Genomic DNA, 26,717 nt, shown 5'->3' with positions numbered 1-26,717 from the left:
GAATTTCTAAATCTCTATTTACTAAATTACTGTATGGCATTAAAATATTACAAATATGAAAATCTATTATCGATCAACTAATTTGACCTATCAACTATCTACTGTAAAAAAGCACTTAACAGATAATCCCAACAACAAGCTAAAATTTCAAACCCCCCTGTTAAATATCTGTTATGATATTTAACTCAGAAAGTCCACAAATGGCTTCTAATATATCATAAACCCACTGCAATTATTATTTCTGATCCATCCAGGATCACATATCCTCCATTGATTCTTAGTAATAAAATATTTCCTTGAACTATTTGGGATCTCTCCAAATAGTTGCATCTCACTCCCCAAAGTCATAAGTCTTAGTTGAGATTATCTCTGCAGCACTTGTTCAATAATTTTTCCCACAAATCAAAACAATGCATCACCCAACAGTTGTCTTCTGATTACATATAATAAGCCTGTTCCGCAATCTCCATTTGCTTTCAATTTAACAAAATGTAGGTTAAAACCAAAGGAAACTTCAAGACATGAGGTTAAAACAGAGGCATGCCTAAAAAAAGCAAACAGTGACAGGAAAAATGGAGATTCAACCCTCCAGCTATTCTTACCGAGAATCACAATACACTGGATTCTTTTCCCAGGAATCCCATATATTGTAGTACAAGAAATAAATATATTTTGACAGTGAAGATGGAGTTCTATACAGAGAGCTGCTTTATGCACAGAATTGCTAATAAAGCAGTTGAAGGCAGTAACGATATTTTCTTTTATTTTCCCCTTTTCTCCCTTTTTTGTGTTTCCTACAGTTCTGATAAGTATGGTAAATTTTATAGGATTTGTTTTTTTTCTGCCATTGTGCTTTTAGGAAATGTTGTATGTTTAGTTATACTGTATGAATTTCTTGCTCAGAATTGGCTTTCTGCCAAACTAGTTCTCTTCATCCTGAACACACTGTGCTTTTATGCGCAACAACTCCCCAAACCAGCACCATCCGGGTAGGTAGCCTACTTGAGAATTTATTGATCTATTTCAAATCTAAATAGGAATGCTTCCTTATAATTTGCGAAAGAGTTTACGCTGAGCTTGTCGATCTGAAGGTCTGGCTGCTTTGGCGGGTCGAATCCCGAGTGCCGCGTAGCAGAGTGAGCGCCTGCTACTCATCCAGCTTCTGCCCACCTAGCAGTTCGAAAGCATGTACAAATGCAAGTAGAAAAATAGGGACCACTACGGTGGGAAGGTAACAGCGTTCCGTGCGCCTTTGGCGTCTAGTCATGCCGGCCACATGACCACGGAGACGTCCTCGGACAAGCGCTGGCTCTTCGGCTTTGAAACGGAGATGAGCACCGGCCCCTAGAGTCGGAAACGACTAGCACGCATGTGCGTGGGAACCTTTACCTTTTTAACAAAATGGAATAAGCATTCTTTGCCATCCTGTCAATTGCCTCCCAGCATATGAACTGTACTTCAAGCTATTTGGGAAATGCTGGTAGCGAAACAAATTTAAGATTTTCACATATATAAGGAGGGGGAGAAAGGTGAAATAGGCTAGGAAGCTGCCTGGAAGGAAGTTGCTGAACTTGGAAAAAGGAGCTGAAGACGGTTGGCAAACCAAGTGGGATTTAAGCAGTTTTGGCTGCTGAAGAAATGTAGGTTCTAGAATAGATGGAAGAGGTTTCCCAGGTGAAAGAAGGTTACCAAAGATATAGGCCAGACATGTCAAACACAAGGCCCGGGGGCCAGATCCGGCCCGCGAAGTGGTTTCATGTGGCCCGCGAAGCCATCCTGGAAGCAGTGAGGGAACGGCCCCCACTGCCTTGGCCCTGGCCCAGAGACTCTCCTTCTGCCAGAGACCCTCAGATCTGTCCCACTCCTGCCCAGGCCCCAATAGGCACCCTTGATGTGAACGATGTAGACCTGGCCACGCCCACCCAGTAGGCCATATGCACTCTAGCCACACCCACCCTGGCCACACCCACCCGGCCCCCTGAGGGCAACCGCAATGCTGATGCGGCCCTCAATGAAATTGAGTTTGACACCCCTGATATAGGCAGACCAGGCTTCAAGAAATAAATCTACCTTGCACAGAAGTATGGAAAGAAAAGATAGTGATAAGTAATATCAATGAAAAGTAATATATTGCTAGATAAATTTTATAGGAAACCCTTGATTAATTTTAAGGAGATCTTTTTTTAATGTCTTGCAGGAAACGTAAGAATTAATGCAAGTAGGAAGTTCTGGATAGGTAGGAACAGATGGTAGCAAGCCAGATTTAGATTGCTTTGTCCATGATGACCTTATTTAGTTCCACCCACTGCTCTACAGGCCCCATTAAGCACATCAGATGCATTTGGCAAAGTCATTGACTGAAACATTTCTTTGCAGGCTTATACTATGCCAAATGAACCACCTGCGTGAGTTGAGGAAAAAAAACACCCCTTCGTATCATAAAACAATATTATTACTGGAACAGTTAATATGAGCTAGCAAAGATTATTTTCATTGGCTATTAGATTTCTGAAATCACATAGTCATAATACCTGAGTGAATTGCACATATGGAGATTGCTACTGTATTTGCCCAAAGATGGGACTAATTTAAATAGTTTCTCTCATTGCAGGTTGGCCTGATTTACATGTTCAACCTCATAGTTGGCACAGGAGCTTTAACTATGCCAAAGGCCTTTGCTACTGCTGGTTGGCTTGTCAGCCTTATTCTAATAATGTTTTTGGGATTTATGAGGTAAGATTTTACTACATGTTACTTCTGTTAATTTGGCTAAAACAAGAGGTGTGTGGAGATATACTTGGGATTAGCTGCAGCTCATTGGACACCAACTTTCTTTGTTGCATATTTTCAGTATGGCCACCAGCAAGCATGGTCAATATCATGCTGCTTTAATTCTGTAAATCAAATTCAGCAGCATCTTTGGATCTAGTGGAATCACATCTTTAAAACTAAGGTTAAAAAAGTAGAGCTGGTAAAAGACGTGAGCAACACTGAAATGATCCACACAGTGGAATTGGGGATCATAGTGAAAGAAATAAAAAACTCTGTCTTTTGATAACAAACCAGCTGTGTGACCTACTTTTGCTGCCAATAGACTGAATTGTTTTAATTGATTTTTGGCAAATTGAAATAGCACAGTAAATACACACTTATTTTAAGTATAATGATATGATTTTTTTAAAAAAAATTCCTCTGCCAAGCTTTATTCTTAGCAATTACATTGATACACCTATGTTCTTTGTTATTGCTGCCTTTTTTAAAAAAAATCAGTTTAATTTATATACTTGAAATTTTCTGGTGTTCTCCTGTCCAGATACTACAAGATTTGACCTGTTTCCCCCCTCCCCCCAAGATCAGCCTAGGTCTACTGGTGTTTCACCAACTGGAACTATATGAAAATATAATTGCCTTGAAAATTATATGTCATTCCTAAATTTTATGAATGACAGTTTTTTAACAAATGTATCCTAGTCTCAAAGGTATTTTTTCTATACTTTTTGTTGTTGTTGTTAGTTGCGAAGTCGTGTCCGACCCATCGCGACCCTATGGACAACATTCCTCCAGGCCTTCCTGTCCTCTACCATCTTCTGGAGTCCATTTAAGCTCACGCCTACTGCTTCAGTGACTCCATCCAGCCACCTCATTCTCTGTCGTCCCCTTCTTCTATTGCCCTCAATCTTTCCCAGCATTAGGCTCTTCTCCAGTGAGTCCTTCCTTCTCATTAGGTGGCCAAAGTATTTGAGTTTTAGCTTCAGGATCTGGCCTTCTAAAGAGCAGTCAGGGTTGATCTCCTCTAGAACTGACCGGTTTGATCGCCTTGCAGTCCAAGGGACTCGCAGGAGTCTTCTCCAGCACCATAGTTCAAAGGCCTCAATTCTTTGGCACTCAGCCTTTCTTATGGTCCAACTTTCCATAGCCATACATTGCAACTGGGATACTTTTACATAGGTGCTTCTAATGCTTTACAGCATGGGTTTCAAACTCGCCACATCACATGATGTGTCACGACGTATCGTGACTCTTTTTGCATTGCCGGCAATAGGGTGGGCGCGGCTTCAGTATGATGAAACTGGCCCACAGGCTGGCAGTTTGACACCCCTGCTTTCTAGTGTTGTTTACTTAGCTGCTATTATTAAAGTTAATGGAAGCTGAACGTCTTCGGTTTGTTAAACAACTAACACATGAGGATAGCTTTGGGATTTCTTGGTGAATTGAACTGTTATATACTGAATATCATAAAGGAAGTGTTCTCTGAATAGTCTGATACATGCAGAAAATGCTGTTTTACATGTGGTATATTCAATAATCATTGTTTCAATGAAAATTTGCTGAAATCAGATTCCCTTTTTAAAATTATGCTTCACAGGTTAATTAAGATAACTAAAGATCCATGTCTATTCTTGCCTATTGGATAAATTGAAATATTTAGTTCATTTCACCTGAGCCCTGGTGGCACAGTAGTTAGGATGCTGTATTACTGGCAAACTCTGTCCACAGCGTGGATTTCTATCCTGACGAGCTCGAGGTTGACTCAGCCTTCCATCCTTCCGAGGTCGGTAAAATGAGGACCCAGATTGTTGTGGGCAATAGGCTGACATTGCAAATCACTCAGAGAGGGCTGTAAAGCATAAGGAGCAGTATATAAGTCTTAAGTGCTATTGCTATTTAAAAAGCATGCAGGTTACAGATCTCACTGTGAAAACTAAATGCAGTGAGAATGCATTACTTAAAAGTATGTATGGTAAAACAAGAAAACATCGAGTCTTAATGGAAAGAAGAAGAGACAAAGTCAAGAATGTTTAGAGATGCCTGAATGTAGAAAAATGACTGCCCGGTACAAAAGAACTCCATTCAGATGGTTTAGTTCCATAGAGAGAATGAATGAGCATTAAATCATGAAACCAAAAACGTGAAAGAGGTGAATGTGTGAGGAGGAAGGGGAGTTGTAATTGGATGAGATGTTGAAAAAAGAGACACGAGAAGTTTACAATACAAAAGACATTACATCAGGCCATGCAAGGGAACTGGTAGAAGCAAAAGTGGCTTGCAAGAATAGAAAGGTATGAAAAAGATAGTGAATAGTGTTGGTATGAATGAGATCTAGTTAGATTTTTGTTCTTTCCTGTCTTTTACTTCTTGTGCTTACTACTTTTCCCATGCCTTGTATAAGGGTAGATATAGTTCTAATCCATTATTAAATAAAGTATTTGTTTGCCAAAAGGTGGATTAGTCCATGTGGCTGATACAGTTTTGGCACTGCTGTCTTTATATATTGTGATGATCAGGCTTCCCATAACAGTCTTGATTTTGAACTAGATACTGAAAAGGATTATTAAAGGAATTGTCATTTAGCATATTCTTGCCTATTTTTAATGGATGCAAACTTAACAATTTGTTTGATGGCTAAATAATGAAATAGGTCGAATATAGATAGCAATAGAATAATGAATCTGCATAACCTAGGCCTTTGTGGACTACATATATGTACATGATTGCCTTTGCAGTTATATTTGCTTTTCAGAAAGTCTGTAAAACATTTTCTCCTTTATTTTTCTCTCAGTTTTAATGTCCCCTGGATTGCTTTTTGAGTATAGTCCTTTAATTTTTTTGCTGATTTTTAAAATTTAATTTTCTTGTATGCTACTTTAAGCAGCCATGGATAAAAGCCATATTAACATTAAATAAGAAAAGTTTTAGGTATTGGTACATACTGGGTAATGTTATTTTCAACAATCTAACAATCTGCCATTTAGTTTAGATATGAGTGCCCTTTGAATTAAGCTGCTGGATAGATTTTTCATTTGAAAGTATTATACAACATTTTTCCAAGACATGATGGCTATATTTTTTTTCCATTAGAGAAGCAGTTTAGAGGCATTTTAGGTAAAACCTCAGCAATCAGTATTGAAATAATGTAGTTTTGATTTTGAACAAATAAGAGTTTTGAGTGGTATGCAAGAATGCTACAGAGGTAGGCACTGATGTGTAGTTTTTGATTCACTGTAAATGCTACTACAAAGAAAGGATTTTTAAAGACAGGAAAAATAAATTATAATTATATTCTGCTAATGTAGTAGATAGTAGCCTATACAGATTGAAATTCCTTTGGCTAATCTTCTGCCTCTAGATCATAGTTGTACAACCTTTTGTGGGGCTGCATTATTAGCTGCCCAGGGCCTGGCCATCTCTAGATGATATAGTTCTTCCCCCCAAACCCACCAGTAATGCCCCCTTGAGCAGAGCAGGGAGACAAAGATTGCATGCTAGGCAAAATAAATATATATATATATATATTTCACTGAATGTTTGCATTAAATAAGAGAATTCATGGTAATGGATCAGTTTTATACTTCTGAATGAGCTTTAAAAATGCATAGAACATGCAAGAATTTGTTCTCTACTGTACCCCCCCAAAATAGAAGCAAATGAAAAAAGGACTTAATCCCCCTGTTAAATGCTTTCCATACACTGTGGTTATTAATGGTCAGTTTAAATTTGTGGACTCGTTAGATCAGGGTTGTCAAACTCGCAACGTCACGTGACGTGCTGCGATGTATCACAACTTTTTTGCCATTGCCGGCAATGGGGTAGGCGTGGTTTTGCTATAAAGCATCTGGCCCACGGGCTGGCAGTTTGACACCCCTGTGTTAGATGAATGCAACTAATTATTTACAATTTATGCCTACATTTAATTGTTCTACTGTGAGCATCATTAACTTCCATTGTGATAGTATTTTTTTAAATTTATTTTCAGGTATCCTTTCTCCCTCAGTTGAGACTGAGTTGCCTTGCAAATTAATGTTATAAATTATTACTGAAGGCATTGAAAAAGTTATGGTTTCTTTGGATGGAAACCATAAATCTTTATAGATTGCTTCTGAGCTTTGTAAGAAAGGTTATTTTAAAGCCTTACAGCTTATCTATAATTTCCTACCTTGTGCTTTGATTTTTCTTCCTGTTCATTTCTTTATATTGATAGGTTCTGTTCCAATTTGTAATTATTTGTAGTATTTGTATTATATTGTCCTTGAATTTTTTCTTAAGTTGGAAATGTTTCCTGGAATATTATCCTGATACTTTCATTTCTCTATAACACTTCTGAATCTGCGATATCCCTGAAGTATGTTTGATATAGTAAGAAGCCTTTAGGGCGAATCATTATCTAGACCCCAGGGAATAGTTACTATATATTAATCTTAGCAGAACTGATTTCTCACTCAATTTTTGTAAATTAATTCAAATTGTAAAGGAGCAAAATATTATTTTTGAGGTTTATATTATTCTATCCTTTGCTCATTTTTGCTAAAAATAAGCAAAATAGCTAAAGTGGATCAAAGCTGAACAAATCAAATTGTAATATTGATCTCTTATTGAGGAATCGCTTACTCCCAGCTATAGTCTTAGTAGATCTTAAAAAGTATTTTCAATCTTTAATATATAGCATTGTATGTGAACCACTGACCTATTTCATACATTATCCCAGACATGTCAAACACAAGGCCCGGGGGCCGGATCCGGCCCACGAAGTGGTTTCATGTGGCCCGCGAAGCCATCCTGGAAACAGGGAGGGAATGGCCCCCACTGCCTTGGTCCTGGCCCAGAGACCCTCCTTCTGCCAGAGACCCTCAGATCTGTCCCACTCCTGCCCAGGACCCCATAGGCACCCTTGATGCGAACAATGTAGAGCTGGCCACGCCCACCCAGTAGGCCATACGCACTCTAGCCACGCCCACCCAGTAGGCCACGCCCACCCAGGCCATACCCACTCGGCCCCCTGAGGGCAACTGCAATGCTGATGCGGCCCTCAATGAAATTGAGTTTGACACCCCTGCATTATCCTATCTTTAAATTTTTTATAGTTCTTTGAAATGTTGGAGTAAAATCTGTCACAAATTTATTCTACATATAATGTTGCATTTTCCATATGTGTCTTTCCATCCAGTGCTACAATATTTTGGTCAGGTTAATTCTATTAAGCCTTACCATTTGACTCCTACCATTGAAGCTGGCTGGAAGAAAAGCAAAGTGTCAAGGGAAGCTAAGAATTGGCAGATAAACTAACTTGAGTTCTCCAAATCTCCACTGATACTAAGTGTAAAAATTAAAGTCCCACCTCTGCTTTATACAAAGCATATTTGGCTGCCCACATTATATCTAACTTTGCTTTCTATATTCAGCATTGCCTGAAAACTCCTCAGAACAGAGCTTTGAAATGAATGTGTTCATATAAATGGGATATTGTGATTCGTTTTTGTTTTAAATAACTGATATCTTCTAATTCTCTTATAGCTACATGACCACAACTTTTGTAATGGAGGCCATGGCTGCAGCAAATGCTCAGCTTCACTTAAAGAGAATGGAAAAGCACAAGGTTTGTGTGGCATGTCTTAATCTGATATCTCTTCAATCATACTGTTACATGGTAGGAAAGTAATATAATAGGAAAATTTTAATATTGCTCTTGTGTCTGCCCTTAAAATACAACAATAATTTCCCTATCATTCTGCATTTTTGTTGAAAACAGCATTTCTCTCTCTCGCTACATTGGATATTGAGTAGGAACTGAAATTCTAAGCATTTTAAAGACCCACAGCTAAAGAGTTGTGCTTTTTTCAGCTAGTAAATGCATTTTTAATTTAGTGCTTAATTTTTTTTACTTGTCAAAATTCTACAATAATCCTTCATTTTTGAGATCTAGATTAATGTCTTACTCTTCTAGGAAGATGATAATGATGAAGATTCTTCATCTGAAGTTTCTGATAGTGAGGTTCACCCAGATGTTTATGAACGATCAGAAACACGGCCAATTCTATCTGTGCGTAAGTAGCTGATTCTACTTTCATCTTGATAATATACAAGAATCAGTCTTTCTCTACAGTTCTTTGTTAATGCCAAAGACAAGTGAAAAAAGATCCTTATCCTTTATTTGACTTTTCTGTAAATGAGACAAGTGCGTCATGAAATCAAACATTAGGAACACTTTGCAAACCATATTTAGTGGAAAAAATAATTTATCTAAGTAGAAAGCTTGTTCTTTTGCAGATGACCAAAATGCATATTTAAAAATTATTTTTGTTATTCCAGGCCACATGGTATGCAACAACGATCCGATATACATATTTTGTCTTTCTTTGCAATGTTAGATACACAGTTGGATAACTCATAGCAGAGAACATCCCTATCCTCACTTAGGCTTCAGTAATATACTCCAGATCTCCCTACTTACCCATCACTAAATAATCAATGAAGGTGGTCTTATTGCAGAAGATTAATCCACAACATTGTGAGGCCAGGTTCCCTGATAATCTAATTTAAAATGCTAGATCAGTTGGAACAGAAGATCACATCAAGATTGGCAATCTCTCTTTCCCTGAGTGGCTAGCTTGGCTCTCCCTGGTTTTAGTTTTCCTTTTATTGGTACTACTGCTGTATAAGTGATCCAGATAAATTTATTCTAATAATGATATATGGCTTAGACCTAATGGCTTACGTCATCTGAAATTATTTACTGTGCTTCACATCTGTGTCATGTTGTTTGTCAAATTTTTCAAACTGATTATTGTATCGTGTGGATTATGAAGTATTAATGTTTTGAACTAGAACATCAAAACTCTGCCTGAGCTCCAAAACATTCTACTCCATGTTTTCCACGTTTACCTTTATAAGTAAAAAAAAATAAAATTTGTAAATCATGGGGGAAAAAGTCTTTAAAATGGTGAACATAGCCCCCACCCGTTACTTACTGTTTTGGATCATCAACCAAGTCTTTCAGCCATCCTTCTATTTAACAGCTGTTCTTCAGAAAGGGAAGAAGGAGATACTTTTTTTTGTTAATTCTGGCCCATAATTAATCAAATACATTCCTCAGTAGTACAACCAAAGGAATAATTTAAAGGATGAAAAACAAGAGGAGATTGAGCAATTTAACTGTAAAGCAGTTTAAAATGAGTTTAACTATTGTAATGTTTCTTTTTATTACAAGTATATTGGTACTTCATAAACAACATACAGGTAGTCCTTGACATATGACCACAATTGGGATCAGAATTTCCATTGTTAAGCAAGGCAGTTGTTAAGTGAGTGATGCCCAATTTTAAGATCTTTTTAGCTACAATTGTTAAGTGAATCATTGCAGTTGATAAGGGAATCACATGGTTCTTAAGCGAATCCAGCTTCTCCCATTGACTTTGCTTGTCGGAAGCTGGCTGGTAGAATCGCAGATGGTGATCATGTGACCCAGAACATGACAGCCATTGTAAATACATGCTGGTTGCCAGGTGGCTCCATTTTGATCAGATGACTGGGGAGACTGATGGTCGTAAATGTGAGGACCGGTCATAAGTCATTTTTTCAGTGTCATTGTAATGTTTAATAGTTGCTAAATAAATGGTTGTAAATTGAAGACTACCTGTGAAGGAAATGGTTTGCAATGTGAATAGCTTGGACTTATAGGTCTAAAAAGTTCCTTCTAATTTACAGAGAAACGAGGAGCACCTAATATTTTTGAAATCACAGAAAGGGTAGAAATGGGTCAGATGGCCTCCATGTTCTTCAATAAAGGTAACTATTTTTAAGCTATTAAGACCCTGTTTTATATTGGATGTGTTTTGTTGGTTTTTTTTAAAAAAAACAACTTTGGTACATTTCCTAAAATATACTTAAACGTTTTTATTTGTGGAATGTTTTCAAGTATGCACAAACTAAGAAACACCTACACATTAATACTGAATTTGAATTTGAATTTTATTGAATTTATATACCGCCCTTTCCCGTAGGACTCAGGGAGGTTTACAGGGTATATAAAACATCGATACAAAAATTAAGAACAATTTTTAAAAGATTAAATTAAATCCCTAAAAAATATAAAACCCCAGTTAAAACCCCAATTAAAACTCAGCCTGGGCTGGAAAGCTCGAAGAGCCAGGTCTTCAGGTCTTGGCGAAATGATCGAAGGTCGGGGGCAGTCCTAAGCTCCACGGGCAGCTGGTTCCAAAGTGCAGGCGCCCCCACAGAGAAGGCCGTCCCCCTGGGTGTTATCCGCCGGCATTCTTTTACCGCCGGCACCCTGAGAAGGCCCTCCCTGTGGGAGCGCACAGGATGAAGGGAACTTGATGCCGGCAGCAGGCAAAAGCTAATTATTTCGCTGCCCTCATCGTGTCCGCAGATAATTGCCCGGCCGCCCTGTTTAGGGTGACTTGCTCCCTTCTTAACCAGGAGGTGAGGGAGGATCGCTTGCAGGGTCAGGCCGAGGAGTTTAGTCATCATCTGACGGACAAAATCGCTCAGATCCGGACTGGTTTGGACTTGGACTGCGCAGAGTCTGACGTGGAGGAATCAGACGGTCTTGAGCATGTTATCTGGACTGAGTTTGATCCTGTTTCCCCTGATGATGTGGACAGGATTATGGGGAGGCTGAGCTCCACCACCTGTTTATTGGACCCGTGCCCCTCCTGGCTGGTTTTTGCGGCCCGGGAGGAGACACGAGGCTGGTTCCAGGCAGTAATAACTGCTTCCTTGAAGGAGGGTATCTTTCCCGCCGCCTTGAAGGAGGTGGTGGTGAGGCCCCTCCTCAAAAGGTCTGCCCTGGACCCGGCTGTTTTAAACAACTATCCGGTCTCCAACCTTCGCTTTCTGGCGAAGGTTGTTGAGAGCATGGTGGCGCATCAGCTTCCTCTGTTCCTGGAGGAAACTGATTATCTGGACCCGTACCAATTGGGTTTCAGGCCCGGGTACAGCACGGAAACGGCATTGGTCGCACTGGTGAATGATCTCTGGCGGTCAGGACAGGGGTTGCTCCTCTGTCCTAGTCCTATTAGATCTCTCAGCAGCTTTTGATACCATCGACCATGGTATCCTATTGCGGCGTCTCAGGGGGTTGGGAGTGGGAGGCACTGTTTTGCAGTGGTTCTCCTATCTCCTGGGCCGTTCGCAATCGGTGTTGATGGGAGGGCAGAGGTCTGCCCCGAGGTCTCTCGTTTGTGGAGTCCCTCAGGGGTCGGTTCTCTCTCCCCTCCTGTTCAACATCTATATGAAGCCGCTGGATGAGATCATTCGTGGTTTCGGGGTGGGGTATCATCAGTACACTTATATAATTCTTTTAATTGATTTTAAGATTTTTGCAATTGTTGTATCTGTTTTTTAAAATACCTTGTGAACCGCCCTGAGTCCTACGGGAGAAGGCCGGTATATAAATTGAATAAATAATAAATAAATAAATAAATACTTCTGAGTATAAGTTTCATTAATGATGGCCTGGTTGAGAACATCTACATTAAGGGTCCCCAACCCCCGATCCGTGGACCAGTACCGGGCCGCGGCATACCAGCAACGGGTCCACACAAACAAAGCCCCATCCGCGGGATGCAGGGAAAAACCTTTCTCCACAGAACCGGTCCCTGGTGCCCAAAAGGTTGGGGACCTCTGATCTACATTATCCATACCTACTTCTGCTATGGAAGATAGATGACACTTATGTAAGTGATTGTTCCCAAGATCCGGGACAGCATAAGGCTATGTGTGGGATCAAGGGTCTTCATTAAGTTTGTATTCATAGCAAAAGTTGAAGTATCATTCCAGTCGGTGTCATCCAAAGTGAGCTGGTAAGGGGTTGCCTAACTTTACCTTCCTTTGCACCAAAGCTAACTATCTAGTAAGAAATAATAGTTAAAGTAAGGAAGTTGTAAGCAATGAAGAGGAGTGAGATAAGGAGGGTGAATGGGATTCAAAACTGCATTTTGTTTATGCTATTCGTACGCAGGAGTACCTTTATTCCACCATGTCTATATTTTTGCTTTCCTTTGAAGTAGGTTTACCTTTTCACCACTGGAACCTTTTTTTACTGTCTACCTTAGCACTGAATACATGTCTTCCTTGGGGAATTTTTTTTTATGATGGGTGGGGCCAAGCTTTTTTGATAGGGTGGCTAGAGGAATGTTTACATTGGAGAAATATAGCTCTGGAATAATATGGTAGCATTAATTCTCTATTTCTGCGGTGAATAATTTTACACAGTAGAGGGTGCTCAGATCACATATGTGAATGCAAGTTAAGCATAGTTAAATTTTTTTTAACAAATGCTTTCTTTGGCTGACAGTTCAAACAAAATTTATTCTGCTCTTTTTCGCTTATTATAGGAAGGTTGTAATACTAGCTTTCTTTCCCAGAGGGAAAAGTTTAAAAAAAAACTAATAATGAACAGTTACAGCAAAATAAAAGTGCCCCTTAAAAGATAGGGATGGCCCTAATTTGTGTCATATGATTTTTCTGTTCCTTTGATCTGTAGGAAGATGCTTTGGAAAGATCATAGAAATTTCCAAATCCAGGCATACATTATCAAGTACTGAATTTAGTTAGGAGAATAATAAAATCTCTTTCTGCCATTTCTTCTTTTGGCTTCTGGTCTATAGAGGTTTTACATTATGGATGCCAAGAAATACCTGTATTGGCAAAATATTTTACTGTGCATACAGTATAGTATTTTGAATGGTCTCTAAATAGTGTTCAGTAAGAAATACATCACAGTCTAGTCATATAGTTATATGAAGCATAAATGTACATACCGAAACTGAAGATAGAATCACAACATTTTTACATATTTGTTAGCCCTTGCAGCATTGCTTTCTATAGGAATGTGGAAATCTATAGGGTGTCTCTACTTGAAATGTATCTAAATAGCAATATACCGTAATTCTAAATAATTTACCTAATGGATAAGACTCTTTCACCCTGTTTTTCTTTTAAAATATAAAGGTTTGAATTACTGCCTCTTATTAAATGTTCTAGTTTCCTCATTCAGCTAGATTTTTTACCTTTGTTGTTAACTGAATCATTGTAGTTATTAAATGAATTGTAGTTGTTAAGCAAATCGAGTTTTCCCCCATTGACCTTGCTTGTTGGAAGCCGGCTGGGAAGGTCACAAATGGAGATTACATGACCCTAGTACATGGCAGCCATGGTAAATACGTGTTGGTTGGCAAGCATCTGAATTTTGATCATGGGTCTGTAGGGATGTTGCCACAGTTGTAAGCGCAAGTACCATCATAAGGCCTTTTTTCAGTTGTTAAGTTTGAATAGTTGTTGAATAAATTGTTGTAAATTGAGGGGTACCTGTACTGTTGAAAAATCAAATTTCTCAAATGCAGTTGTCTTCCCTTTGCCATGGATTTCACTCAGTTTTCCTTAGAGATTATTGGGTGCCATAAATTTCCAACTACTATCTATTGTTTCCAATTTGCTCTTTCCTTGCCTCACTTTGGGATTTGCCAGGCTTTCTGCAACTGAGGAAATTCTGCATAATTTTTCAATAAATGAAATCAGCACTACATCGATTCCTTGCTTTTAAGAGCTAACTTCTGACCTTGCTTTCTGTGTGATGTAGTTTTAGAACAGCCTAAAACAAATTTATGCAGTCGAGCTGAATATATCTAATATAATGCCCAATTAAAACCTGGCAAGATTTGCTACCGGGATAAAAAGTTATAGTGCAGGCAAAGAATAAGCTTTTCAGAATATCATGTTCTATTATAATTGCTGTTATACACAGACGAGTGATAGGTTTGTTTAAAAAAGAAAGTCTTTGTATTTGCTGCGTACCACGCACATTTCCTTTGGTAATCTTATAAGAATCAGTGCTTGTCAAATTGTTATCTTACCAATCTAAGCTAAGACACATAAGACTTCAGGTTATACTTTATAAGGAATCGGTACGTAGTCTTAAAGAGAAAGAAAATCTTCAGACTATTTCCATGAAAGGAGTCTAACTCTGAAGGATAGCTTGGCCTGCTCTAACGGATTCTGGAGTCATTTATTGCAGTAATGGATTTTAGGCATATATGTCATGTACCACTCCTGGAGGAACTCATTGATCTTCCTTTTTTGTGTGCAGTAATGAAAGTATCAATCAATGAAGGTCTATGACTGTTTATAAAACAGAACCGGCACAATGTTTACCTTAATTGAAGAAAAGAGGGGATGGCAAACCAAAATTATAACTTTCTTGTAAAAATTAATATGAAACACTGCTTTTGTTGAAGAATTAACAAAGGAGAGCCAAAGCGTTCTTCAGGGGAACCACAAGATTGGCTAAAGGGCAATGGTTTCAAACCCTAACCTTAATGAACTGACCCATGTCTGATCCAAAAGAAGACAAATCTGTATATGTCTATGGAGATTCTCAGTCATCCAGGTCATGGCTGTCCCAAAGGTGCTTTTTCACGAGGCAACTGGGCTTTCTTGTTTTTCTTTGAAGACATTTCACTTCTCATCCAAGAAGCTTCTTCAGCTCTGACTGGATGGTGGGGAATGGAAGGATTTATACTCTTTGCAGACAGCCAGTCATTTGCATTCTTTTAGACGAATCTTTTGGGTGAGAAGCGAAACGCCTTCAAAGAAAAACAAGAAAGTCCAGTTGCCTCATGAAAAAGCATCTGTGGGCCGAATCTGTATAGTTTCTCCAGTGATGCCATCTTAACCTTAGAGTTAAATCACGGTAGATCATTACTAGGGCAACGGATCTTAGATGTAGAAGGTCAGACAGAAAGTGCTGCTTTCTTGCATAATCTTCTCAATTATATTTTAACTGTAAATAAGCAAATTTTAGTACCGGAACCTGCCACATATTTATATCATATCACAGTTCCCAAATTTAGGAGAGCTTTATTTCTAGCTTGATTTCATGTTCTTCCCACAGCTGTCCTGAAAGGGAAATACAGGAGACCCCATATGAAACCCAATACTGCCTCTCTGATGTAGGCGCCATAGAAATGTCAGCTCATGTTGTTCGGTATTGCCAATTCTATAGGGACGTTTGTCACTAGTTGATTAACTGGTGATCAATTTCTTTTAATGAAATTCCTGGGGGACTCTAATAGTTTTTATTTGCACTATCTATTAATCAAAGATAAGTTTATTTATTTAAAAGTAGCAAAATTTTGCTATATTATGTATAAGCTTCCCGTACAAATGGTTGATAGTAGTTCTTGTTAGGAGATCATTTTCCTTTTATTGATTGTATTTTTATTAATCAACGACCAGAACAAAGTTCTGTCTGTCAAATGAATACAAAATGTTAAAATGGAAATATGTTCTTAGAATTACCTTAAATCATAAACAGGAGTCAAGGAAAAGCCATTTTTGTAGCCAAAAAATGAGTCATGCAAGCATCTTTGTTTTACTTTCTATTTAAGTATCTAGATTATAATCTATTGACCCCCAGGGGGAGAGCATTCTCGGTGGGTGCGCCAATCCTTTGGAACCGCTTACCAGCTGAAATCCGGATGGCCCCCGACCTCCGCTCCTTCCGGCGTGATCTAAAGACCTATCTATTCCAACAAGCCGGCCTGGCCTGATAGATTTGGGTTTTAAAATTTTTTATTTTTATTGTACTCTTACTTTATTGCTCTGTACACTGCCCTGAGTCCTCCGGGAGAAGGGCGGTATATAAAAACAAACAAACAAACAAATAAATAAATAAATAAAATCCCTTTCAGAAGCATTATTAAATATACATTCAAGTCTAGAATCAAATGACCTATGTAGTGAGAAATATATTTAGTTGGCTTGATTTTAACAATGAGCAATAGCAGCCCTTTCATAATCCTTCTATCTTAAATGTCGCCCTTCTAAAGGGTATCACCTATATATTGATTTCTTTTGTAGAAATCAAGCTTTTGAGTAGTGATTGTTTTTTTTAAAAAAAAATTCTTAATATCATGCTTGCTAAGAAAGTTTTTTGGCCAATAAATTTCAAGGTGAAGATAAAAGAGTACATCTTTACAAACCTCATTTTATCAAAAGAGAAGGGCTCTTGCTTTGGTTAACGATTTTAACGATAATGAATAAGAAATGTCATCTGAAAAATGGACTGACTGTTTGAGGAATGACAGTCTAATTTTACTCTATGCCTCTGATTATATTACAGCTGTTCCTAATTCAGTTTTTTTCCCTGAGAATCCGAGTATTAGCTTTTAAAATAGATGCTGTCTTGTTCTTACATTTACTGAGATATATTCAAAATATCCTTCCAGGAGATTATCACCTTGATATGGTAGAAAGGCTCAATAACTTCAAATAACCTTGAAAGTGGGGGTAGACCCAAGAGTTCCTTACAGATCAGCTTTGCCAGGCAAGTTCAAAGGGGAGGTGGGGAAATGAAGCTAAGGGCTCCTTCGTCTCAGCAACTGGCAAAAACAGTGGGTGGGTGGGTGGGTGGGAAGTAAACTAAACCACCTTTGAAAAGGAATTGTAAGTCAAGAAATTATGTAGTAGATCAGGGGTGTCAAACTCAATTTCATTGAGGGCTGCATCAGCACTGCAGTTGCCCTCAAGGAGCCGGGTGGGCATGGCCTACTGGGTGGGCGTGGCTAGAGTGCGTATGGCCTACTGGGTGGGCATGGCCAGCTCTACATCGTTCGCATCAAGGGTGCCTATGGGGGCCTGGGCAGGAGTGGGACAGATCTGAGGGTCTCTGGCAGAAGGAGGGTCTCTGGGCCAGGGCCAAGGCAGTGGGGGCCGTTCCTTCACTGTTTCCAGGATGGCTTTGTGGGCCACATGAAACCACTTCGCGGGCCGAATCCGGCCCCCGGGCCTTGTGTTTGACATGTCTGTAGTAGATTATGAAATGTAAGAAGCCTGAAAAACAGAAAATTTTAGATGGTCAAAGCTGAAAGGTATTAAATATGACATTTTAGGAATAAAGAAACATAGGTGGACCAGGATACTGTACTCTCAGTCAAGTGATTATATAATAGGGCCGTGGTGGCGAACCTATGGCACAGGTGGCACGCAGAGCCTTCTCTGTGGGCATGTGTGCCGTTGCCCCAGTCCCAGGCCTTCAGCTGGGTTTTATAAAACCTTTTCAGGCCTCCGCCGTCGTGTGCAAAAAAAAAAGGTTCAATCAATCAATTTAAACTTCTCGTTGGGAAAAAAAATCTTGCAAAGTTGGAATTGATTGAACTTTTTAGTCCCACCCAGTCTGCCGTTACCACCACAGCCACGCCCACCCAATGGGCCACACCCATCCAATGGGCCACACCCACCCAGCACCCATCGATACATAAGTTGGTTTTGGGTTGCAGTTTGGGCACTTGGTCTCTAAAAGGTTTGCCATCACTGTAATAGGGCATACAGCTATATGAAAGAATGTCAATAATGTTTTTTTAAAAGATGTCCTTAGATATGTGGCTGACTAACTGAGTAAATTTTATAATCCTATCTAATGGCATTTGTTATTATTCATTGAATATCAATATTATATTAATTGATATATTTTAAAATGGCAGGATTCATTGAATCAAATACAAGCTTAAACCTTTTTAGATATAAATATGATATCACTTAACTGAAAGTAAAATGAGCTGATGATAAAAGTGAAAAATTAATATTAACTCTTAAAGAAAATTAAAATGAACCAGCAGGCCTGAACTTACTGTTGATAGTGAAGAAATGGTGGTGATAAATAGTTTACTTTCTTGGATGCAAAAATAAAGACATATGGAAAACTGGAGAAATTAAAAGGAGATCAAGTCCAAGAAAGAAGGCAATGTACACCTAGAAAAGATCATGAAGTATAAGAACATTTCAGTAAAACCAAAAATAATAATTAAAATGATAGTGGCAATGTATATTTCTACATACTGGACATTGAAAGAGAGAAAGAGAAATGCCTTTGAATTAAGGATTTGGAAATGATTTTTAAGATTACAATGGACCAAATAAAGACTGACTATTCCCTTGAGGTGATAATTGACAAGCAAAAATGCACAAATTTCAAACATGCACTGTGAGCAGATACAGTCATGTGAAAAATGAATTTTTCAATGTATTTTAACATATAGATATGAGTTTCATTTCAACAGTATTGATATAACAGATTTTATGCACTACTTACATTTCGTAGTGCATTGTGTGATTGAAATAAATATAAAGGCACATTTCACATTTGGAAAAAGTAAGCACATTCGTAATTACCGCTACCTCAAATACCTAAAATTAGAAATGCACCAGATCAGGTACAAATGATTAGAACATTATTAGAGAGGATCTTGAATGAATCTGCCTTACTGAAACCTCAGATATTTATTTTGATTTGCTCTTTGTTCTTGAAGTGTGTGGTATCACTATGTCTAGATTAAAAGAGCTCTCATAACCTTCAAAAGGATTATAGGCACCTATGAGTCTGGGAAAGGGATTTAAAAAGATTGCCAAACAAATGTACATCAATCATTCCACCGTCAAGATGATTAAGAGGTGGAAAAGATTTCAAAGAAGTGCCAAATTGCCCAGAGCTGGCCATCCCAGCAAGTTCACAAGATGCTGAAAGAAATCCCTAAGAACCCCAGAATTTCACCATGTTAACCTATAGGTAGCTCTCACTACTATTGGTGCCAAAGTTCATGAGACTTCCATTAGAAAGAAGCTGCACAAATTAGATCTACACGGGAGGTGTGCCAGGAGAAAACTATTGCTTACTGAAATAACATGAGGGCAGAACTAAAATTTGCTCATGAACACCGAGGCAAAGATTGGGGCTTTTGGAACAGTGTGCTGTGAACATGCAAGATAAAAAATTGAGTTATTTGGTCATGATATCAGAAGACATGCAAAAAACCAAAGCCATCATTTCACCAAAAGAAACTGATTCTAATTGTAAAGCAGGCAGTGGCAAGGTTATGGTATGGAGTGCTTTGCTGTCTATCATACAATCTACCATGAATTGTTCATTGTGCCAGAGTGTGAGGATGACATGAGATCATCTGTCAAAAGCTTAACTAAAAGTGGACTTTGTAATATGACAGTGGCGATAACCATTCTAGTAAATCCACGAAGGAATGGCTGAAAAAAAGAGAAGGGAAATGGAGGATTCTGGGATGGGCAAGCCAAAGCTTAGGTCTAAATCCCATCAAGATTCTGTGGAATGATTTGAAACAAGTTTTGCATGCAAAAAATGCCTCCCAGTGTTGCACAGCTGAGAAAAATCTTCATGAAGGAGTGGGGAAAAAATATTCCTATTTGATATTAGAAACTAGTAGATGGGTTATAAGAATTATCTATTTGAAGATGTTTCTGCTAAAGGGGGTAATAATCAAATATTAAAGGTGAACTTTTTTCTACAGAAGGAAATGGCATATATGTTCATTTTATGTTAAATAGATAATTTTTTATACTGTAGGTTTTTGTTCAGTTACATCACACACACACACACACACACATATATATATATATATATATATATATATATATATATATGTGTGTGTGTGTGTGTATGTATGTATGTATGTATGTATGTAAATTACTAACAAAGAATTAAGGGAGACTGAAATGCATTTCTAACTCATTAGTTTTCATCAGTCAGCCATACCCTTCTGAGATTCGAACCTGGGCTGATTGCATCTTAGGCAGTGTATTTACCTCTTGAGCCACAGGATCTCTCTCGCTCTATTAGCTTTCTGCAAGGGGAGATATGTGTCAAATGTTAACTATTTAGATTACCTTGCTAGGCCCCAAACATGGGGCAAATCTTTATTTCCTGTTTTCAGCCTATCTTGAAGGCCATCAAACAGGCTGTAGTCACACCGGACAGTTCATATATTTGTGTAAATTACTAACAAGGAATTAAGGGAGACTGAAATGCATTTCTAACTCATTAGTTTTCATCAGTCAGCCATACCCTTCTGAGATTTGAACCTGGGCTGATTGCATCTTAGGCCCCAGATGTGGGGCCTAGCAAGGTAATCTAAATAGTTAACATTTGACACATGCCTCCCCTTGCAGAAAGCTAACAGAGCGAGAGAGATCCTGTGGCTCAAGAGGTAAATACACTGGCTATACCTCCACCCACAGAACACACCCCCTCTGGCAGTTTAAAAAAGAGGAACAAACAGCCACTACCACATGCATCTCCCAGAAGAAGGAAGCTGAAGCCACCAGCCTGATGATGACGGATGGGATTCCGTCGAAACGTTGCTCCTACACCTTTAATTCTACGTGGGGAAAAACCCGAATGACCAAAGATCCACATACAAACACCCGCGAAAACCTCAGAAAACATACATATATACATTTATATATATATATATATATATATATATATATATATATATATATATATATATATATATATATATATACACATTCATACATATACATATATACATATATATATATACATACATACATATACATATATACATATATATATATATATATACATATATATATATATATATATATATACATATATATATATATATATATATATATACATATATATATATATATATATATATATATATATATATATATATATATATATATATGTATACTGCTTTAATGAAAATAAAATGTTGATGTGTCTACATTAGTTAAAAATGAAAAAAGGATTTTATATTGGTATACTTGTTCACATGACTATAAAAGACTCTCATTCACCCTATCTCTCCAAGGGGAGATAGCAAGTAAAGCAGAAGGACGGAGCCAAGGGGATCACTGGGATATCCTTTGAAGAGCTTATTATTAGGGTCAGACTAAATTGGTAAAATAGTGAATCTGTGGCCCAAATTCGTCAGGGTCGAGATTCAACCTGATAGACTATGTAGGACAGACAGGGTGGAAGCTAACCACCAGATTGCAAGAACAGTCAGACAAGGAGATCCAAACTCATTAGTAGTCTCACATTGCAATGAACAAGGACATACATTCAATTTTGCAGCTACTAAGATTGTTGCCCAAGCAGGTACAAAAATAGCTAGGGAAATGATTGAAGCCTGGGAAACAGCCCCTAAACAGTCAACAGGAGTACTGATTTACCACCAGCTTATCAGGTATTAGGAGTCGAGGACTGGCAGCACAAGGAAACAACAGTCAATGATTTAATAGCCAGCCATCAACATCCCAATCAACAACTAAAAAAGCGACATGCAATCAGTCATCACATAAATAGTACACATAGAATAGCCCAAGGCACACATTCTGGTAGAGAGAAGTTCCCTGATGATTGGCCCCAGTACGAGTCCAAAAGCTGGGAAGACTAAACCTCTAATCCCTATGACCAGCCCAGATTGGATCAACCTGATAATACCTAACTGTTCTAGAAAGATGAAAGTGCTGTCTTGATCTTGCTAGATGAGGCAGTCATAGCTTGACTTTAAACTTGAATGTTATTCCAAACTCATTTTCATGTCAGAGTTTCATGAGACTAATTTCTCTTTCTCCTAATAAACAGTATTTGTTCTCTAATATATTCAGTTTAGCATTTACAAAAGTACTGACAAAAATCCATTATAATTTAATAAATAATATACATGAATAATGACTGTAATGTTCAAGTTTTATTTGGTTTTAGATTAATTTGCATTTGATTTTTTTCTTTGAATAAGATTTTAATAAGCATTTATAAATGCAGTTGTTTGTACATTTAGCTGGGGGGAAAGCTGCAATGGATCTTAAAGAATTAATGAATATTTTAATCTATTTACTATTTTAAAAATAATAATAAAGCCCAAGCTGGGAATAAATATGCTTTTGATTAATCTGTTGCTCTTGTCACATTTTAATATTATGAATAGGTAAAGGTGGGGACATAATTACTGATTATTACTGGACAGAAATAGTTTTGCTTTTATTCTACTTATAGACATATCGCTATTAACAGATACCTAGTATTTTGTGTTTTTTTATTGTTTTTATGCTTTCCTCTTAAGTTACACTAAGTTTTAATAATATTTAAGAACCAAAATATTTTTAGGAGAAGAGGAGAAAGAAGAATATGTTGTAGACATAAACAAGAATTTTTATGGTTTCCATACTGTAAAATTATTCGGCTTATTCATTATGAAATACCATTTGTGGGCTATACAGTGGCATAGATATACTAGCAATAAATGAATTGATGACTCTATTGAAGTTATATAACAAATGGAAGTTTTATAAGTGGGATGGCCATTGTACTGCACTGCCCTCTTAATTGTAATATACAATTAGCAATTGAAACTGGCATGCACTGTGCTTTTTGCATATTGTGTGATGCATTAATTTATGATGGTACACATTTTAATGGCTTTGACGCAATAGTTGCCTGGAAAGTAGAAAGTGAATTTCCTCTAGTATTATAATTTGAACTTGCGTATGCAACAGGCTCTTCAACACCTAATGCCATTGGTTTCAGCTGGATGTTGAAGTCAAAGTCTGATCTCTGAGTAAAGGTAAAAGGTAAAGGTTCCCCCGCACATGCATGCTAGTCGTTTCTGACCCTAGGGGCTCATCTCCGTTTCATATATTCTGAGTTCCCTGATAATACCCAGGAAAGTACCTAGGAATACTCTTGCATGTATTTCCCTAGTGCTTGGTTATCCCCTATGAAACATGGAGGGAGAGGTTCAAGTAAAACTAGATTAGCAACTGAGATACACTATACCAAGTCAACGTTCATCATCAAACATGGAGCTTCTGTCCCCACACTCTTAAGATAAAAAATACAAATTATTTTCATGAGTTAAAAAGGTGAAGGTTCCCCCGCACATGCGTGCTAGTCGTTTCCGACTCTAGGGGCCGGTGCTCATCTCCGTTTCAAAGCCGAAGAGCCAGCACTTGTCCGAGGACGTCTCCGTGGCCGGCATAACTAGACGCCAAAGGCGCACGGAACGCTGTTACCTTCCCACCGTAGTGGTTCCTATTTTTCTAAGGAACCCTCAAATAAGGAACCCTCAAATAAGTATCTAGAGAGGAGCAGGTGGTAACGCAAGTGAAAAACCAGCCTGGCAGTAGACCTCAGCAGGCATAAATATATTGGTGAGGGGTCCTTGGTGCTCTCTGAACTTGCTTGTTTTCTGGCAGATGTTTCATTACCCTAACTAGGTAACATACCAAGGTCCTCTCATTTCAACCCTGAGCTACAAATATTCTCCTTCATTGGTACATATTGGTGATTACTGAAGTTCATAGGTAATTACTTATTTAAAAAAATACATAATTGGCCTTGTTCATTATTTCAGTATATCATGCACAGAGCAAACTAGAAAGCTTGTCACCTACTGATGAGCTAGATACTTAAAACAAATGACTGCCTATCCAAGCTTTGCATCAGGTCAGACTTCAACATACCTCTGGTACTGATTCATAAAATAATTTGGTAGGAACCGCTTTCAGGAAGTGAGAAATTATAATGGGGAAAATGTATGCTAAACAGTTGCAGAATTAATACTGCTGAACAATGGCCTAGGTCAGGAGTGTCAAACTGCCGGCCTGCGGGCCGGATGCATCATAATGAAACCGCGGCTACCCCATTGCCGGCAATGGCAAAAAAGTCACAATACATCACGACACATCACGTGATGTTGCAAGTTTGGCACCCCTGGCCTAGGTGAATAGTGCTCATTTCCATTTATCTTTTGAGCAAAGTGTTCTGAAGAAATACAAGACTTTTTCCTTGACCCCATTTAGAAGACATGTAGTTGCTGAGTACACCATGTTGGTTCTGGTTTGGGGAGGTTTTTTTTTAAATGTAAAAGGTATTATTTTTGCCAAGAAAGAGGGTTGCCAATTGTTGTAGTACTTGTATTTTTCCAGCGGCGACCTTGGCTGATCTCAAAATTTGAGTAGAGTCAGATGCTTTTAATACTTGAATGGGAGACTATCAAATAGGCTATAAGGATAATTCATAGGCTAGATTGGAAGCCAAAACTCAGAAGAAAGAGTTGACAATTTATTTACTTTTTATTTAAATTGTGTATTTATTTATCTGAGCATCCATGGAGTTAATCCAGTAGCTCAACACTGGTGAGATATAGGTGGTTTGCAAATGTATTGTTATCCATGACATACAGAGACATGAAATCACCAAGCATTAAACTTGACTAAGAATGCTTTATGTATTAACAGAGTTGTGCATGTGTATATGTATACAGTGTGTGCATATGTATATAACTGTATGCACATATATTCCGTCCTCACAAATAGACTACAGAAGATCATTCTTAGTGTCAGCTGAATGTACTCAATTTTTTGATTTCTTATATTCCTTTTTTTCTTCCTGTCTTTGAATTAATGCCTCCTCTCCTTGGCCTGATTACTTTGAAAATGAAATATGTTTAGATTGAGTTATTTCAGTTCCTTTTTGAAAAACAAGTTGACGCGTTTTGGGATTTCTTTATCTTTCCTGATGGCTGATCATAAAAGCTTCTTTGCATACCAATAATTTTGTCCCCATACTGTAAAGAAAAAGTATTGCATCATCACCTTTTATAAATCAAATGGTAATTTGGCAAGATTAGAATCATATCCAGTTTTGAAAAGTGGAAGTAAATGCTGGTTTTCAGCAAATCAGTTGTAAAATGCATCATGGAAGTCTGCCAAAGTTTGTAAATGTGGCCCAGTTGCCAAGCACCCAAAGTGAAGTCATATGACTACAGGGGCGAGGGACAACCATCAGAATTTCAAATCCAGGTTGTAAGTACCCCCCAGGTAGAGCTTTGGAACTTCAAACCAGTCTGAAGCCGAGGACTACCTATAATACATCAAAGAGGGTTTCTGTATGCTTTGATAAAATGAAATTTCAGTGTGATCACATTGCACCTATCATAATTTTTTATACTGCAGGTGAAATAATAGATGCAAATTGTAGTCCAATGAAGCAAGTATTCTGCTCTAGGTTGTAGAAATCTGCTACTAGGATTCATATTGTAGGGCAGTGTAAAAGTACCATATATATCCTTCCCTTCTGCCTGGAAGTTTGTCATAGTGAGAGCCTTATATTTAATATAACAATGTGAAATACTTAATTATAGAAAACAACGTTACAGGTGTTAAAATACTAGATAGGGTACCATATTTTTGCCTGTAATATTTAATTCCACTATGCATGGATTAGATTCTTTTTTTCAAGCAGTATTTTGGGTCCATTTCATTTCAGCATCCATGGGTTCTAAAAAAGTAACTTTCAACAAGAAATGACTAAAACATCAAGCATTTTTTTTAAAAAGTAATGTGATACAATTATGTGAATTGCAATAGTTTATTTCATTTTCTTCCTTGTAGTGGGAGTGAATTTGTTTTACTTCTGTTTAATCATCTATTTATATGGTGATCTGGCGATCTACGCAGCTGCTGTCCCAGTTTCTCTCATGCAAGTGACTTGGTAGGTATGCATTTGGTAACAATATTGTGAATGTGATCATTTCTAAAAAAAAGTAAAGGATTATGTAATTATTTCATATTGATGGTTTTGACTTTGTACTGATGTCCTTGTTTCAAATTCTATCCCAGTTTTCAAGTCAATTTCAGACTATACGAAACTTAAAAGAGTGAGAATTTACCTAAAAACCATTGTTAGAACTAATCATGAATCCAGTTTACAAAGATAATCAGTAGGGAAGGAGAAGGACTCTGTTTCAATGGCAATGGTTATACCAATGGGAGACTTAAAGGTTGGGGACAGATCATCTTGGAGAGGATCTATCCACATGGTTGCTAGGAATTGACAGCTGAGTTGATAAGACATAAATCAAATTGATGGGGCATTTTAGTGTCTGGATATATTTGTTCACAGATCAGATTGTTATTCAGATAGGCCCCAAGCTATTTAGGATTTTGAAAGTGAAAACCAGCACTTGAATGCCTGAAAAACATTTGGCAGTGTATGCAAATATTCAAGGCAAGCTAAATGTACCAGTTAGTAATCCAACTCTGGCATGAATTAGTATATCTTCTGAATGCTGTGTAGGACC

At 37.9% G+C, this 26,717-nt stretch overlaps 1 protein-coding gene across 1 annotated transcript in view; it reads left to right on the top strand.

Moving 5' to 3' along the window:
- TMEM104 (transmembrane protein 104) overlaps window positions 1–26,717 on the top strand; it is a 67,029-nt gene that overhangs the window by 4,724 nt on the left and 35,588 nt on the right. The window contains exons 3-7 of the mRNA XM_083353139.1: window positions 2,612–2,733; window positions 8,290–8,371; window positions 8,720–8,819; window positions 10,480–10,560; window positions 26,029–26,128. Coding sequence (XP_083209265.1) covers window positions 2,612–2,733; window positions 8,290–8,371; window positions 8,720–8,819; window positions 10,480–10,560; window positions 26,029–26,128 — 485 coding nt within the window. The remainder of the gene's footprint in view (window positions 1–2,611; window positions 2,734–8,289; window positions 8,372–8,719; window positions 8,820–10,479; window positions 10,561–26,028; window positions 26,129–26,717) is intronic.

This window comes from Vipera ursinii (genome assembly GCF_947247035.1).
Source record: "Vipera ursinii genome assembly, chromosome: 2".
NCBI lineage: Eukaryota > Metazoa > Chordata > Lepidosauria > Squamata > Viperidae > Vipera > Vipera ursinii.
This window is presented reverse-complemented; position numbering and strand designations above follow the sequence as displayed.